Source organism: Cucurbita moschata, unplaced genomic scaffold (genome assembly GCF_002738365.1).
Source record: "Cucurbita moschata cultivar Rifu unplaced genomic scaffold, Cmos_1.0 Cmo_Scf00020, whole genome shotgun sequence".
Taxonomy (NCBI): Eukaryota; Viridiplantae; Streptophyta; class Magnoliopsida; order Cucurbitales; family Cucurbitaceae; genus Cucurbita; species Cucurbita moschata.
Window position 1 is genome coordinate 3,038,445 of NW_019268536.1, and position 17,697 is coordinate 3,056,141.

Below are 17,697 nucleotides of genomic sequence, written 5' to 3' on the forward strand. Positions count from 1 at the left end.
TTTTTTTTTTTTTTTTTTTTTTTTTTTTTTTTTTTTTTTTTTGCATTTCATTCATAGATGAAATTCCCATGCTTCTCCCTCAAAAAAAAAAACTTCCATAAAGCTCTACTGGGCATGTTTAAGCAAAGAAAAACATTATTTGCAAGTTATAGGTTCTCATTAGTAAAAACACTACATACATGATAAACATGCAGGAAAGGAAAGGGATAGATACCGGGCAAAGAATCCATGATTCCTTTTTCGCCTGATGGTGCTAGGCTGAAAAGTCCTTTTAGGAAATAAGAGCATTGGTTCTTGAGTCGAAGAAGTATCTCCTGCGGAAAGAAAAAAAATGTTGAAGGGAAAATAATTGTGTACATATATATATATATATATTTAAAAAAAGAAAAGAGAAAGAGAGATATATCATTGATAAATAAAATGAAAAGCCCACGAAACAATGAGTTACAAGAAGGAATTCCAATTGTTTAATAAGATAGAAAGACTATAATCGGTAAAAGGGTGTGAACATTTGCACCAATGGAAAGCATTAAAGAGAGTTAAATCAAGGAACTCAAAAGAAACATCAAGTGTCGTTGAAGATCCGTCCATTTCTTGTGCACTAAAGAGACCGACAATAGGAGCGATTAAAAGCCAACAAAGTGTTTTCGCATTCCCCTTAAAAGGATGACCAATGAAAATCATGGATAGCATGTCAAATATGTTTCCTGGCAATGGCGTGCTCCACCCAAAAGCTTGCAAAATATAATTCCAATACTGATTAGCAAAATAATAGTAACCAAATAGATGATTGGACGATTCTGAGAAAGCATGGCACATAACACACCAGGAGGGTGAGAGGGAGACAAAGGGCATTCGACTCTGAATTCTATCTATTGTGCTTACACTACCATGACTAAATTCAAAAAGGATTTGAAAAAACTGAATATAGAGAATTGAGATAAGAACCCTTTGTAACATAAGGGAGTCTAGCATAGAATGTACTGCAAAATCCAGAAGCGTCAGTAGGCCATTGCTGAAAGGCATCCATCCATCCAATGAATAATATTTAGCCTTAATGGTTTTACACCAAAGAACTTCGCCCTCACAAAGAACTTGCAAAATCCATTTATACAAAAGAGACAAATTCCTACGCTTCAGATTGCTAATGCCCAACACCACCAACCTCCCCCAATTGGGGGGAATTTGTGCAGCATACCGTTTAACATTATGCAAACTTCCATGTCCAAGTAGACCCCCCAGAAAAATCTTGAGAGAACTTTTTAACAGAATTGACAATCGTGGTAGGCATTTTGTAAAAGAAAAGAAATATGTAGGCATACTAGAAACAGTAGACATTAAAGAAGTAATGCCTACATCCCTTGGAAATAAAGGAAATTTCCAATTGTGAAGCTTGTGTAGTAAATTCTCCATCACTAGCTGCCAAAAACGAGTATTTGGAAGGGTTGCCTACCACAGGAAGACGAACGAAAACAGCTGGCCAGCAACCCACTTTACACCCAAATTTTTGTGCCAGTCGATCTAAATTCTCTGGAGGAACATGTATTGCCATAGTTGATATTTAGACCTGAAGCCCGCTCAAAAAGATGAATAACATCAAAAAAGATTTTCAATTGCCTTGTCATCCATGGAATAGAATAATGCATCATCCGCAAATTGTAAGTGATTAACGGTTAGGGATGAGTACGACTGGTGCCACAGGTGTTGCTTTTCAATTCACCCAAAAAAGTGCTATCATACAAGAGACGATCAAGACAATCTGAAACAAGGATAAAAAGAAATGGAGACAAAGGATCTCCTTAGCGAACACAACGAGAAGGTATAATCTTGCCCCTTGGACGCCTATTAATAAAAAATAGAGTAATTTGTGCTAGATATACAACCATATATCCATTTGCGCCAAAGAGTGGCAAAGCGTTTAGCCTTAAATATAGCATCTAGAAAGGCCCAATCAACTTTATCAAAAACCTTTTCTAAATCAAGCTTTAAGATTAAACCTGATTTCTTTAGAACACGCCAATCATCAATAATCTCATTGGCAATAAGGGAAGCATCCAATGTCCATCTTCCTTTAACAAAAGCCATCTGATTTTCAGCAACGGGGAAGGGCAAAACCTTTTTCAACCTTTTAGATAAACCTCGAGCAATGACCTTATAAGCATGGAATGAGACTAATAGGTCTAAAAGCATGAACCGTATATGCATCAACATGGTTAGGGATTAAACAAATGCATATTACATGTGATGGAGAGGCTATGGGAGGCTGATCGGTTGGATTCTTTGATTTTTTCTTTGCTTCCATGAAATACATATCAAAAGCTATGGTAAAAGTCTAGGAATCAATCAAAACATGCTGTATAGAGTAGTATCAAAGAGAAATTTCAGATGAGGGGTGAGCAGCCATGGATGGGTGAACGGAGTAGGTATACTAGCCATGGAGATGAGTAAGGAAAGGTTGGGGAGGGGTGTGGAGGGAAAATTGTAATCTTGGATAGGAAGGTCATAGTATTTACAAACAACTTAAAACAAGTTTTTCTTTATTCCGGATGCTCAATATGCAGTGCACACCTTAAGAATGCTAAAGAGAGATTTCTCTCTAGAAGATTGAAAATGAGAGCTTTGACACCTAGAAGGTTAAACCTCCCCTCTCTTCAGCAACTCATACTATGCAATCTCAATATTGCCTACCTTCTCTTGTTGCCAGATCTCCCTGAGAAACACCCAACAAACCACCCTCCTAATTACCATATTATCCCTACTCTTTAGTCCATCCATTACTCTGACACAAAACACACCTTGTCCTCAAGGAGTGAATAAAGATCCTCAAATTTTTCTCCAGTTAGATATACCACAAGTAGCAATAATACTGGGAATTCAGCTGCAATATCATATTTCAACAGAAAAATATGGTTCGCATGATATTTTCCAAAGCCAAAGTCAGTTAATTACAGAATAAGTAGACACACATCCCTGCACATTATCACAGTAAAAAGGATAGACATGGGCAGGCAAGTATCTTCAGTGCCAACAAGGTTCTCAAGACTAATTGAGCCGTCATCTCTAAAGCTTGAATGATTGACTAAGATTTTTGGCATCCTAAATTTTCTCTTAGCCTCAAGAGTGGCAAAATGTTATGGCGTTAAGAAACACTTGACAATCCCACTTTGACTTAGACTCCAAACTTATGATTATATAAGAAAGTTAATTGAAACTGGAAACGACCAGTATGCAGTATGAAAAAAGCATTCTTTTTCGGTTGCTTAATCAAGGCCGCATTTGCATTTCATGGCTCACAACAAGACATACATTTAGAACATTGAACCTTGATGCTACCATATCATTATTTCTGAACTATAAGTAGTCGTGGCTAATCACCATAGACCTTTCTTTCAAATTTTTGAACCAAACGGTTCATTTGGTCAACATACCATCTGCAAATGCTTTCTGATAATGAGTGCCTCACAAACAATATAAGATGTAAACATGTGAAAATAGGGTACATTGTCTAAATACAGCGTTATAAATTTTTTTTAAAAAAAGTTGCCTAGTATTAACGAAAAGAGAATAATGACATAGGACCAGATCATCCCCCCAATTTCATCCTGCAGGGGATTTATCAGATATGATTGTTATTTGGCATCTCTGCCTATCTTCACATTATTGCACTATCATATTTCAAGCCCTAGGGGAAAAAAACTAAATTCAACATTTGTATGAATTTAAAGAATTATAATAATATAGGTGCAACTTTCCGTTCCTAATTTGAAATCTAGACAAAATGTTAAATGAAAAAAACATCAAATTATCATCCATGCTTCATCATCTCCTATAAGAAGTCCATCCTTATACATATTAAATGAGCCTTATACATTTTCATATTAAATGAGCCTTATACATATCAAATGAGCCTTATACATTTTCCATCCTGACATTCTAATCAGATTTTTTTTTTTTTTTTTTTTTAAGTTCATGATATGTGGGAGTGAGAATTCGAACAGATGCCTTAACTAATCAAGCTGTGTTTTCCATTAGAATAAGCTACTTGTAAACTCAAAATTAAGACGCCACAGAAACCGATAGCATACCGTCGGGCAAGAAGAACCGGAGCGACGGAAGACCGAAAGGGAAGAAAATGCCTTCTGATTCGAGCTTTCTCAATGATTCGGTATCATTCTGCTGCAAATGGTGAGCAGTCTGATGCTTAGAGACCGAAGGAAATAGCATCGGAGTGACATCAACACCATGGCCCTGGGACAGAGACTGGCTACTCCAAATCCAGTTATTCTGATGCGTCGAACTTAATCGCAATCGATTCATCAAAGAATTTCCCGTCCGAATCAGAAGTTTGGACGCCATGAGCAAAAGAACGAGCTCACTAACACTTGGAAATCAAATATAGGCGTGGCGGTGAGGTTGGTGACAGTGTGCGGAAAAACGTAAGGTTGGTGTGGCCGTCGCAGGAGAGCGAAGGGGATGAAAGAAAATTTCGGTTGGGTTGGTGGCGGTTTTCCTTTTAAAACAACTCAAACCCCCTCCAAATGACTTAGAAGAGGTTGAGAGCCTAAACCACGGGGGAATGTGGTAAATGACCAAAATGCCCCCTATGAGGCCCATAAGAAGTTTTCAAAACCCTAATGATTTCTCGAGGCTATGAGAAATTTAAGTATGACCTTACGAAGTATTATACAAGATTTCAAAGGTTCTAGAACAATATAGAACATAAATCAAGACTTACGGGAAAGGATAAAGTTACCCTTAACTAAGACTCAAGATCCTTATAGAATTTTTAAAGGACACATTATGACTTTATAATACGTTGATGATTATGCATGTTATTATAAAATCCTCACAACCTATGAGCTTGAAATATTGCTTACGGAAGTAAGTAAAGATTTATACCTCGAGAATAACCCTTAAAGCAAGAACCTACTATTCGAGAACCAAGAAAAAAGTCTAAGAACAAGAACTTAAAGAAAAGTACAACGCTAAGTCCTACTTCCACCAAGACAAGAAGAATGTTAGGTGTCACTTATGAACAAAGGACCAAGGTCCTAGTAACTAGAAACTTTTTGACCTCCCACGGTATAACATGTTCATGACTTAGACTACATCTCTTCGAACGTAAAAAGTCTTAGATGTAAGTTTATAAACTGCATCACTTGGAACGTATGAAGCCTTAGATGTAGGTTTTAAATTACACTGCTTGCAATGTAAGAAGCCTCGAGCTTAGGTATTCAGACTATTTCGCTTGGAATGTATGGAGACTTGGACATAGGTTAGATATAGGTTTTAGATTACAATGCTTGGAACGTAAGAAATCTTGGGTGTAGGTATTCAGACTATGCCACTTGGAATTTAAGGAGACTTGGAAGGTTTTCAAACTGCATTGCTTAGAACATATAAAGCCTTGGATGCAGGTTCCTAACTACACTACTTGGAACGTAAGAAGTCTTGGGTGTAAGTTTCAGACTATATCGTAGAAAACGCACGAAGTCCTGGATGTAGGTTAAGACTACATCACTTATAACACATGAACCATTAGATGAAGGTTCAAACTATGTCACTTGAAACTCATGAAGCCTTGAACATAGGTTGTCATGTTCGTGTCTTGTATCATAAATCCTAGGTGGAGTGTGTGAGGGAACAAAAAAAAAAAGAACCAAGAACAAGAATAAGGACAAGGATAATAACTGAGAGTGAGAATAAAAACTAGAACATGAATCAAGATCCAAGATCTCATAATGAAAAATCGAGAACTTCAAATTAAGACGTTCTTAGAGAATCATCTTAGATTTCTATGTTTCTTGGGCTTCCACTCTAAGAGTTTTTTCTTAAGTTTGGACCCACAACCAAGGAAAGAAATCTTAACGTGTAAGCCTTAATCCATACGAGCCTTATACATTTGTTCACATGCATAAATCTTTGATTTCTTATAAAGGTGTTTTAAGGGTTCTTTCGTCATTTTTCTCCTGCTTCATTCCCCCAACATGCTCTAATCTTCTTATGATCTTTCATAAATATCCTTAAGATCATAAATGTGTCTCACATGAAGTTTCATAACGTTTGAAGTCCTTGAGGGTCTTGTAGACTTCTTAGAGTTCTTATAGGGATATTTTAATCTTTTACCACCCCAAATCTTGGTTTAAGCCCCTACTATGTTCCAATGGTCCTAAAACTTTGAATAACCTTTTAAACCTTGAAAAAAGACTTCTAATAACCTTTTAAGCCTTGAAAAAAGACTTCTTATAAAAAAATTTGTCATTTAAAAGTCACTTAGATCACTAACTAATGGTGCATAATTGTAGGGATATTTTGGTCAGTTTATGTAACAACCCTAAATTTCTACTTACTCAAGTTGCTACTAACGTCTCATTTTCTCATGAAATGTTGAATCTAACTCTTAAAAGAAAACATCATCTATAATATAAATGTTGAACATATTTAAAGCGTCTTCTATCTCTGGAAAACACATCTTACGTGTTTAATACGAAATATTGAAATGTAAAGAAAATAAAAACAAATACAAATAATTTAAATCGATTAAATTCAAAACAACCTATTCTAACCTAAGACTAGAAATTTAAATATGAGTCTATCCTATGCACGTGTCATAGTCTCTGCTTGCGATGCCGCCATCATCCATACATGGGTGCCTTGCCTTTACCTGAAAAATGATGTGGCACACGGCCTGAGTATTTTGAAGAATACTTAGTAAGTGACCCAATTATAGGGGTCATGCTAAATGCAATCACATGCAATCACATGCAAATATGCTCTACGTACCTGTCTCTATCTCATCTCATACTAGGGGTGGTCTCCAGTCCGGACTATGACCCACACGACGAGTGTGAACCCCAGGCGGCTTGCACACCCTCTAGACCTTCTCTGGTCAAGCTAGCTGTTTGTAGCGATGTCTGGAGGTCAGCGGACCCCTGGTGTCATGCTCACCATGATCTCCCTCATCATCATATTGTGCATGTTCGCACTCATCATCTCTAAGAGAAGTATCCCTATGCTTATGTACACACAACATGCATGAGGTCCCTCTAGTTCTCATCTTAACATCTCTTCTAACACAACCCTAGTCTCATCTCTTCGTTACTTTAAGTAAGACATGCTTGTTAGATATTTATATTAATATCATTTTCATGCTCTTAGAATTGTGTCATAAGTCGATCTGTCGACATGATGCAATATGGCACTCATCATCATATAGCAGGCTTAATATGGAAAACACATTATACTCATCATAATGCAATTAAGTGCATCAAGCATGACAAGTACGTCATACATCGTAATATAACTAACTCACGTACATCATCATGCATCATAGCTCATACATAATCATATAACTAGCATACAACACCATACGATACAACTCATACATCATCATATAACTAGCGTACGATAGCATACGATACAACTCATACATCGTAAACATAAATATCGCATGCGTCATCATACGTCATCTCAAAAAATCATAAATTGTCTCATACAATTTCTAGTTTATCCTATAGTAAGGCCACTTACTTTGTTGGCCTTAGCCGAAGTTCTCCCTAATTAATATACGTTAGCTCCCATTCCTCGAGAGCTGCTCCAAATGTTGCCAGGGTTCGTTTCCTATCACACCGTTCGTCATCTTTCCTTAGTATTTTACAATTTAATATTAATCCAACTAATAATTGTGAAATACGACCTCCTCAGTGTAAGGAGTAAACACTCGTAGTGATTTTACCTCAGAAGGGGGCTGTAAAATGGGGGGTACTTAAAAACGACCTCAATTAACCTAATCAGAGCCAAAAACAGGTTTAAAAAGGTCAGAAATGTGCAAACCAGGCTAAAATTGGAAATCCTAGCTAAAATGAACATTCATATTAACATTTAATATGAAGCCTCATACCATAATTAATATACAATAATTGTTATAGCATAAATAATTAGTTTAACTTTTTAATTAAATCCAATTCGGATTCCAACCTATCCAATAATATATAACATTTTTAGGTGATAACTATTATAATTAAATAATAGGGTAAAACAAATATTTCAACATATAATAATAATAATAATAATAATAATAATATGACATAAATATTAATTACAAAAATTTAAAACTATATTAATTTTCCTATAATCTTACAATTTTCCTTTTGATATGAAATTTATTTGCAAAATTGTAATAATGAACATTAAGCAACCTTTTTAAATCTCCAATAGTATATACTATATTAATTATGATTGTTCAATTATAAACCTAAAATAATTAATTAGGTTAATCCAATTAATTATTGTTTAAAATATAATAGGATACCATAATTAATAGTTTAATCATATGAGTTAATTATATAATTAATAATAATTTTAAAGTTGGATACTAATTATATTATAATATAATGATGATGATAATAATTAATATCCTAATCATAATTATAATAATTAGATAATTTTATGTTTATTAGGATATATGAAAATAGTTATAATTATAATGATATGTTAATATAATAATTATTATAATGATATCTTATAATAGTAACTAATAATTAATACCATATAATTATGTTTATATTATAATTATTATAATGATATCTTATTAGGATATAGTATTATAATAGTTAATATATTATATTATTATTATTATACTTTTTAATTTTAATAATAATGATAATAACTAAATTTATAGGAATCCTACGTTCGCTACTCCGAGAATGTTTTGTTGTCAAACACCGCTAGGAGGATTCACATTGGCTTGAAAAATCACCTGTCACATTTGAATAAGCAACTTTATCCCTTCAAAATGTTTACTTTGTACGCATCAATGTAAACATAGTTTGACCATGGTTGAACCACCTCCATGAATCCCTATTTGGAAATGAGGTGGAGGGGCGTTCGTTGAAAGGGGATGCTAAAAAGCAGTCGAGTGAATTCAAGGTGGTCCCCGGTAATTGACTCATGAAATGATGGGCTCTCTTCACTCGAGGTTTGAATATTTTCCTTCTTTTATGACCTCATATTAATAACTGACTTACGAGTTAAATTAGTCAAAATTTATTTAATGAATTTATTAGTTTTTTTTTTTTATTAATAGTTCAAAAACTTGGTAATTCACGTCAATTTGTATAAACTACTACACTGTATTGCTTGGAATTTCTTGGGATGATAAACTAGGTAGGGTGGAGGGTATTTATATTAAGGATAAGTAATCAATTCCTAAATTTATTCCTAAATTTATTCCTAACGTCCTAAATCATTTTCTTAACACAAATATAGTCACGTTTGGGCCTAATCCTATTAGGCTAGTGATATATTTTAACAGCAGAGTCGAAAGATGGCATAATCTCTATCAATGAAATTCGTGATAAAGATGACACAATATCTATCCATGAAGGATATTCCTGATAAAGATGGCATAATCTCTATCAATTTGATAGAATTTCGGATAAAGATGGCATAATCTCTATCAATGATAGATATTCGTGATGAGGTAGAAAATAAAAAACTTAGGAATTCTGAAAAGGTGGGTGGCGGAAGAGGTGGGAGAAGAAATTTAAATCTACAAGGGACTAGGTTGAAGAAGTGCGAGGCACTATCACTATAGTGGCTACCGTGGTCGCAACTGTGACTTTTGGAGCCAGTGTGAACCCACTCGGCGGCGTTTTGCAAGATGACACTACAAAAAATGGGGCAGTTCTCCTAGCTGGAAGTGCAATTATGGCACACCGATGGCCTATACTTTACATCATTTACTCAACGACAAATTTGGTCTCGTTCATGATATCCATGGGAGTGATTATGCTGATCATTATTCAAGTTCCACTAAAATCGAAGATTTGTCGTGGGGTATTCGTTGGTGGTAGTAGTGTTCTTAACCTTACCGTTTCTACATGGGTTTATAATGGTTAACTTCAAACCTCTCAACAATCTTGCTGCATGGCATTGTTTGAATTTAATCAATGTTAGATGGAAGAAGTAGCATGTTGACTTGAGAACTTCTCGTGAATTGTTACGAAGATTTGATTCATGAATACTTTTGGTACTTTCTCCATATTGGTACATGCATTCTCTTATACTAGTGTATGAATCTTCTTACTTCATGTATGAGTACTAATGTTGTAGTATTGCTATGCCTATATATTGTTTAGTATTGTTTTGAGACGTGGAGTCATTGTCATTTTGTATTTTATTAGAGGCAATTGAGAGGAAGTTTGTTAGTGAGACTTTTTAATGTGATAACGTGAGAGATACACTTGTAAACACTTTGATTATAGTAATTTGCTACCACCCGTGGACGTAGGAGAATTTCTTCTCTCCGAATCACGTAAATTTTTATGACTCTTTGTTGAATTTCTGTTCAAAGGTTTTGTGAGTGCGATCGATCTTATTTCCACTTCTGTTTCAACACCCTCCCATGTGTTTGGCAACAAGACAAAGTTTGAAAAATGGGACATGTCTCCAAGCTGGAACTGCAATTATGGCATACTGATGACAAATGTCATCCTTAATTTACCGAAGGGCAAACGTGGTCTCGGAATTAACAATTATAACATAGTTAAAAGCTATTAATAGGAAAAGCATAAATGTTCCAATTTGCAAGTCATCATAATATTCAAAATAATAAGTGATATAAATATTTTAGTGTATTGCCCTAAAACAAGAAAAAGAGAAGAAATTGATTTTTTTTTTAAAAAAAAAAAATTAAAGGATTGAATATGATGACAATGCGTGATTGATTTAAAACCCAAGGACATATGATAATTCGGGTCCATACTCATATTCTGAAACCCTATTACGATGATGAGTACAGATGCGTATACTACGATGATGATAATGATCATGTCACGCATGACACTTAGGGTCTGCTGACCTCCGGACATTGCTACGACCAGCTAGCTCGACTATGAAAGGTACAAGGGAGATGCGAACCGCCTGTGGATTCACGCTCGCACGTGTGGGTCGTACGTAGGGAACTACTGCACATTCAATTTAGTCCGGCCTAGAAGCTACCCCTAAGATGTTTTAATAATAGATCCTTAGTGAATTATTGCATGTGTTTGCATTTTTACGGCCCTTATAGTGGGGTCAGTTACTGAGTATTCTTCTAAATACTCAGGTTGTGTGCTTGCATTTTTTTCAAGTAAAGGCGTGGCGTCTCTGTACGGCTGACGACGGTATCGCGATCAGAGACCATGACACGTGCATAGGCTAGTATCATATTTAAATTCTTAGACTTAATTAGAATAGTTTGTTATCTTAATTATCTTTCATTATCATTTTTAATTTTATTTCTAAATTATGTTTTAAACATGTAAAACCATGACAATATTTTTAATGAATACGTTATATTTATGTTGAAATTATGATTTTAATAATAATGTTTTAAGAGTAATATTCCGCATATGACCTTAGACTACGATAACAGTAGCAGCTTTAGGTAGCTGAAATGTAGGTCGTTACATTAATATTAATAATATATGATATAAATATTAATTAAAAACTATATTATTTTTCCTATAGTCTTATTTCATAATTTTCCATTTTGATATGGAAATTATTAGCAATATCGTAGTAATGAACATGAAGCCAACATTTAATCTCCATTAATATACTATATTAATTATAATTGTTCAATTATAAACTTATAATAATTGTTTTAAATATAATACAATACAGTGGTTAATTATATGATTAATAATTTTAAAGTTGTACATTATTTATATTATAATATTATAATATTATAATAATGATGGTAATAATTAATATCCTAATTATAATTATAATTATTAGATAATGATATGTTTATTAGGATATAGTGTTATAATATTTATAATTATAATGATAGTTTTTATAATAATATTGTTATGATATCTTATTATAATTATAATTAATTATAGTATCATACTAACTAATAAATAATATCATATAATTATGTTTATATCATGATAATTATAATGATATCTTAGTATATAGTATTATAATAGTTATATATTATTATTATATTAGTTATATTAACATGATTAATTTTAATATTAAAAACATTACATGTTCAAATTAATTAAATATATATTGAAATATATTATTACATTTAAATAAAATTATTTTTCTCTTTATATAAATACGACCTTAATAATATTCTTACGAAAGGCTCCCACCCATCTGAACTTCATGTTCAAGTTAATGTATGTCTTCTGCTCGTTACATAAAATGTGTAATTTAGATTAAAATACTATCATAGGTGAAGTATTATCACGCATTTTAATTTTTTTTTAATATAATTGTTATATTTGATTATGATGTTTTTCGTGATATGATTAATTATATTACTCGTTTTTCATAGATTAAAATATAGTGATAATGGAGAAGAATTCCGATAATACGTAACGGACTAAAGCGGACAATATCGTTAGTAGCTTCAATATGATATTAATAGGTATCTCAAAATATCTCAAGTAAGTGTTTCAATACAAGAAGCACCGAGAATTTCTGAACATCTATCAGGAGACAAGTTAATGGAAGAGTACGATCACAAATTTACTCAATTGTCTAAACTCTCGATTTTAGAACTAAAAACTAGAATAAGCGTAACTTCAAATGTTTGAAAATGATGATTAAAATCCCAAATGAAAACAACAATAAATTACAAAATAAAAAAAACGAGAATCTATATCGTTTACAATTGGGCGGGGGACGAGATGGAGGAAGAAATTGAAATATGACGGGATTGGGTTGAAGAAGTGGAAGACACAATGATGCTGATAACAACGGTGACTTTTCAAGTCAATATGAACCTTCCCAGTGTTTGGCCAAGAAAGTGTTTTTCTACGTTTCCTCCGAATCAGGTTGTTGACATATTCACAAAAGGTGTTTATTGACCTCTCTTTAAATTGTTCAGATCTAAACTTCACGTTCGTTCAAATCCGACACTTAGCTTGCGAATATTTAGTACTGAATTATAGTTTACCATATATATCATATTTGATCTTTTATTAGAGGTAAATATCTTAATGCATATGCATATTTTCATTTATTGCACTTTCTATATACTTGTAATTTATTTGATTATAAATAGATAACTTGCACATTTATGCAGTGGTTTTAGCAATATTCTTAATCTCTACCTAAGTGACTTATCTTTACCTGAAAAACGAGTAGCACGAGTATTTATAAATACTCAATAAATAGCCCCAATTATTTGGGTCGGGAACTACAAATTCCTTTGCTTTTTATTTCCCTTTCGAAGTAGTTTTTTGTTACCATGATACTCGAAAAAAAACAAAAGTTAACCTAATTATATGTATAAAAAAACGAGTCTAAATGCCAAAAAAAACTAGAATCTTATCAAACGAACTCTAATTCATTGTGAAAGGACTCATTGATGATACTCGACAAATAATACATACACGGAAGAACAACCGTGACAAAGCAAACTACGAGGTTGATGGAAGGACGTTGCGTGTGGTCGATAACGTATATCTAAGAAGAAGTCAAATAATAGGCAAAGAAAATGGACACACTGACGTCAAGTTCAAAGAAAAGGTCAAACCTTGAGGAAATATCCAATGAATGAATTTTCCATTTACGTGTAAAATGCAAATACTTTTAACGCGTTATCCAATCTCTCACGCTTGGTGGCATATAAATGAAACCAAATAAATATTGCAAACAATAATAAAAAAATAAAAATAAAAATAAAACTATATTCTAAAAACAAAAAATGGTTGATCCGGCTTTTATTATAATCCCGGTGGCTTTTCTTTCCATTTGTGTAGTTTTCACGGTGTTGAGTTTACTTTGCCGGGGGACAGCGGGTGGCACTACCAGCGGAGGAGGTGCTCATTTCGGCGGTGCTGCCCATGCTGGAGGATTGCATCATGGACATGCCGGCCTACAACACGCAGGAGACCATTTTGGAGGTGGAGGACACGATCACGGCGGCGGCGGCGGCGGTGGCGGTGGTGGAGGTGGTGGAGGCGGCGGCTGTTGAGGTTAATTTTTTTCTTTTAGAGGTGGCATATATATGTATTATGATTAATTTTCTTTTTTCATTTTTTATTTTAATTTAAACCAATAATAAGGATAATAATGATAATAATGACTAACGGCTATATATTTGAATTTTTTTTTCCTTTTTTTTAATCATAATAATAATAGTAGTAATAATAACCGGTGATAAATTTGAAATTCTTCCTTTTGTTTCTTAAATAATAATAATATTAACAATAATAAAAGATTATAAGATTAAATTTCTTTATTCTAAATTTTCAAATATAATACTATATATAATTATTTTATTTTAAAAACAACTAAAAAACCACCCAAATATTATTCCCCTCAGCTACCAAGTGATCACGTCAGATATTTTTTATTTCATCTTGTTTCGACTATAACTCTTTTATTTTAGTCCTAATTTGAGTGATTCAAAAGACGTTTTAAATCATTATTCCAAGTTTTATATTATGTATACTTCAAAATATTGAAATTATTAGTAATTAAGAATAGGTGGATTATCATCAAAATATCAATTAATTAATTAGGCTGGGATTAAGAAGAAAAAGAAAAAGAAAAAAAAAAACACTTTGAACTTATATGTTTATATAAAATCGTTAAAACAATAACAGTGGAAAAATACATCACGTAACTTTAAATAAAAACAAAGTAGGAATAAACAATGTCCTGATCCATCGCGCGGGATACATTAGCTTGAAAAAATAAAATATATCTATCATAACATCAGTTCCATGGCCATCACCATGACCTTGTTATCCATGCAAGGGCGTCTTTCTTTTACTTAAAAAGTAAGAGTAGCACGTGGCTTGAGTATTTTAAGAAATACTCAGTAAGTGACTTACTAATAGGATCGGGAAGTGCAATCACATGCAATAATGTTTGGGATCTATCATGTCATAAAACATCATATCATGGCCTTAGTCTTAGCTTCCGACTGGAGTAGAATTGGATGTGTAGTACTTCTCTACACATGACCCACATATGTGCACATGAACCCCTAAGCAAGCTTGTATATGTACCCATGGACTTTGGCATTCGTCTAGCGTACAACCATGCTGCCGGTATATCACGGAAGGAAGGGAGTGTGCGTAGTATTGTGGTGTATACAATATCGTAAAATAACATCATGACGAACATAAATGTCGTATGGTATGTGTTTGTACCCATCATAATAGGGAAGTATCCCGATGCACTGAATATAATATGCATGAGATCCCAATAGTTTTTAAATTCATGACGTGTATCTATGACGCAATACGTATCATCGTTCATTTCATACATAACATAGTCCTTTTGGGTCATTACATAAGTAAATGTACAATATGATACCATACTTTCATAATATATATAACATTCAACACTAGCATAACGTGTCAACATGATAAACCATAGCATGACATTTTTCATCGTAGAAACACATAATAACATAATAAACAAACATATTAATCATAAGGGACGACACATGCCCCAAAAATATCTCATAGCGATGAAGATAGTATCCCTTTCTTATCCAAAATCACGAGAGCTTATATTCAAAATGGACAATATCATGCTACTATTGAAAATATGTGGAGGGTGATTATTCATAACAAGTAGTATTAGAGTCATGCCTCTAACTTAGCCATGTCAGTAGACTCTTAATATCTTAAAATCTCGTAATTAATGATTTATTTTCTAATAATTATTTTGAGTATTTTATTTACAATTACGTGGTTGACATGCAAAGTGATGATATTCAAGAAATAACCTAAAGTGTTTAGAGTGTATAATTAATGTTGGATACCATACTACGGCAACGCTATTAGTATAACCCACTATCGTTATTAATGATTGGATCCAAAATTCATGTGTATATAAGTGGAAACATTTAATATAATGAGTTTATATAGAATTGGACAACAAAATATTTAATATGTTTTTATATATTTGTTAATTAAAAAAACTAACATTTCACACATCATCATATGCTATGCGCATATGAGTATGATCACTTCGTCACACATTGAGTTTATAATAAATATAGAAGTGAATTCCAATCTATAGGAAAATATGATTATAAGAAACGACTCTGCTGGGGATCGAACCCAGAATCTCTGGTTTCGTAGACCAGCGCCTTATCCATTGGGCCACAGAGTCCCACAAGAGTCAATCAATCGTTAATTAATAAATATCTTTATCCACGTCGAGGTGAGTAATTTATATCAAATATAGAAGTGAATTTCAATCTCTAGAAAAGTGTAAATGACAGAAACGACTCTGCTGGGGATCGAACCCAGAATCTCTGGTTTCGTAGACCAGCGCCTTATCCATTGGGCCACAGAGTCATCCGGTTGCAAATTGAAAAATAAGCATTATTGAATATATAGATTTATTTTATTTATCTTTGACGTCGAGATGCGTAATTTATATAAAATATAGAAGTGAATTTCAATCTATAAAAATGAAATTTGAGTATTAAACCACCTGCTGGGGATCGAACCCAGAATCTCTGGTTCCGAAGACCAGCGCCTTATCCATTGGGCCACAGAGTCATTCGTTTGCTAATTGAGAAATATAGAAATATATAATATTTAAATTTATTAAGTTATACTAATTTTGACAATAAAAATGAAATTAAGTTTACCCACATATCATTTTTATTTCTTTGATATAGTATATTTACCACAAACCTAAAAACCAAAGGCAAAAATTATTAAATAGTTTTTTTTTTAATTTTTTTTATTTTTAGAAGGGTAATAGATGATCAAATCATGTCCCTTTAATCTATATATATACTAAATACATGAAAAAGAAAAAAAAATGAAAAGACTATCATTGCATCTTTAATTCTAGTAAGTTACCACGAGCTTTTCTTAGAGTTTAGAACGTTATTCTCTAACATCATTATCAAGGTGAGTTTAACTAAAATATAGTAGTGTCTCTCATGTTGTCTACTCGTGTAGCCCTTCATCCCTTCTCAAGGTGGGTTTACTTCTACACGCAGTAGCTATTCATTATGTCACCTATTCATGTAGTCCTCCTCCATTATCAAGGGGAGTTTATGGGTCATCCCTCATTTCTACCCATAATAGTGACCCTACCTACTGTCGAATTTTCAAAAGTAAATAATATTTTTGTTAGACTTTAGATATTTAATTTTTAAGTCGATTTAATTTTCAACTTCACCTTTTTACTTTTGGAAGGTGACGAGCACACCAGACTTCGACATCATCAGGTCCTTTCTCTTATTTGTCAAAGAAAAACATTAGTCAAGCCCAAGTTTTTAGAATACGTTTGAAGTTCAATGCATTTAACCATCTTTCGTCCAGAAAGAAAAGAGGAATACTTTAACTTTGTGACGTGGCATTCATGGACAGCAAAGGACTGGTTGCACATAACTAATAATTACCGAGTATTACTTGTCTATAGTATCCTTTAGCTGCTCGTATTCTCCATTTAAAAAAACATTTTACATTAGTTGTGGGTAAAATTTTTGTAGATTAAGTAGACATTTTACTTAAACTTTTGTTTATTGTGAGATGTCACCTCGGTTAGGGAGAAGAACGAATTATGAATATGAAAATCTTTCTCTAGTAGATACATTTAAAAAACTTTGAAAGGAAGATCGGAAAAGAAAGCCCAAAAGAACAATATCTGCTGGCGGTGGGCTTGGACCGTTACAAATGGTATCAGAAGCAAACACCAAACGATGTGCCA

General features: G+C 33.2%; 1 protein-coding gene and 2 non-coding genes across 5 annotated transcripts in view; all 3 read right to left on the minus strand.

The window, feature by feature from the left end:
- The window catches only part of LOC111457406, a 7,418-nt gene extending 2,886 nt beyond the window's left edge, over positions 1-4,532 (minus strand). The window contains exons 1-2 of one of the 3 annotated variants that reach the window (XM_023099585.1): positions 4,086-4,528; positions 215-314 (exon numbers count right to left, since the gene is read on the minus strand). In XM_023099585.1, coding sequence (XP_022955353.1) covers positions 215-314; positions 4,086-4,356 — 371 coding nt within the window. In that variant the 5' untranslated portion in view covers positions 4,357-4,528. Of the gene's footprint in view, positions 1-179; positions 315-4,085 lie in introns of all 3 variants that reach the window. The other 2 variants (XM_023099584.1, XM_023099583.1) reach the window with 2 other exon arrangements.
- An 11,532-nt stretch (positions 4,533-16,064) lies between these two features.
- On the minus strand, positions 16,065-16,137 carry TRNAR-ACG. Its single transcript has one exon. It is a non-coding gene; the product is annotated as a tRNA-Arg (tRNA).
- A 115-nt stretch (positions 16,138-16,252) lies between these two features.
- Positions 16,253-16,325, minus strand: TRNAR-ACG. Its single transcript has one exon. It is a non-coding gene; the product is annotated as a tRNA-Arg (tRNA).
- Between the last annotated feature and the right edge of the window lie 1,372 nt (positions 16,326-17,697).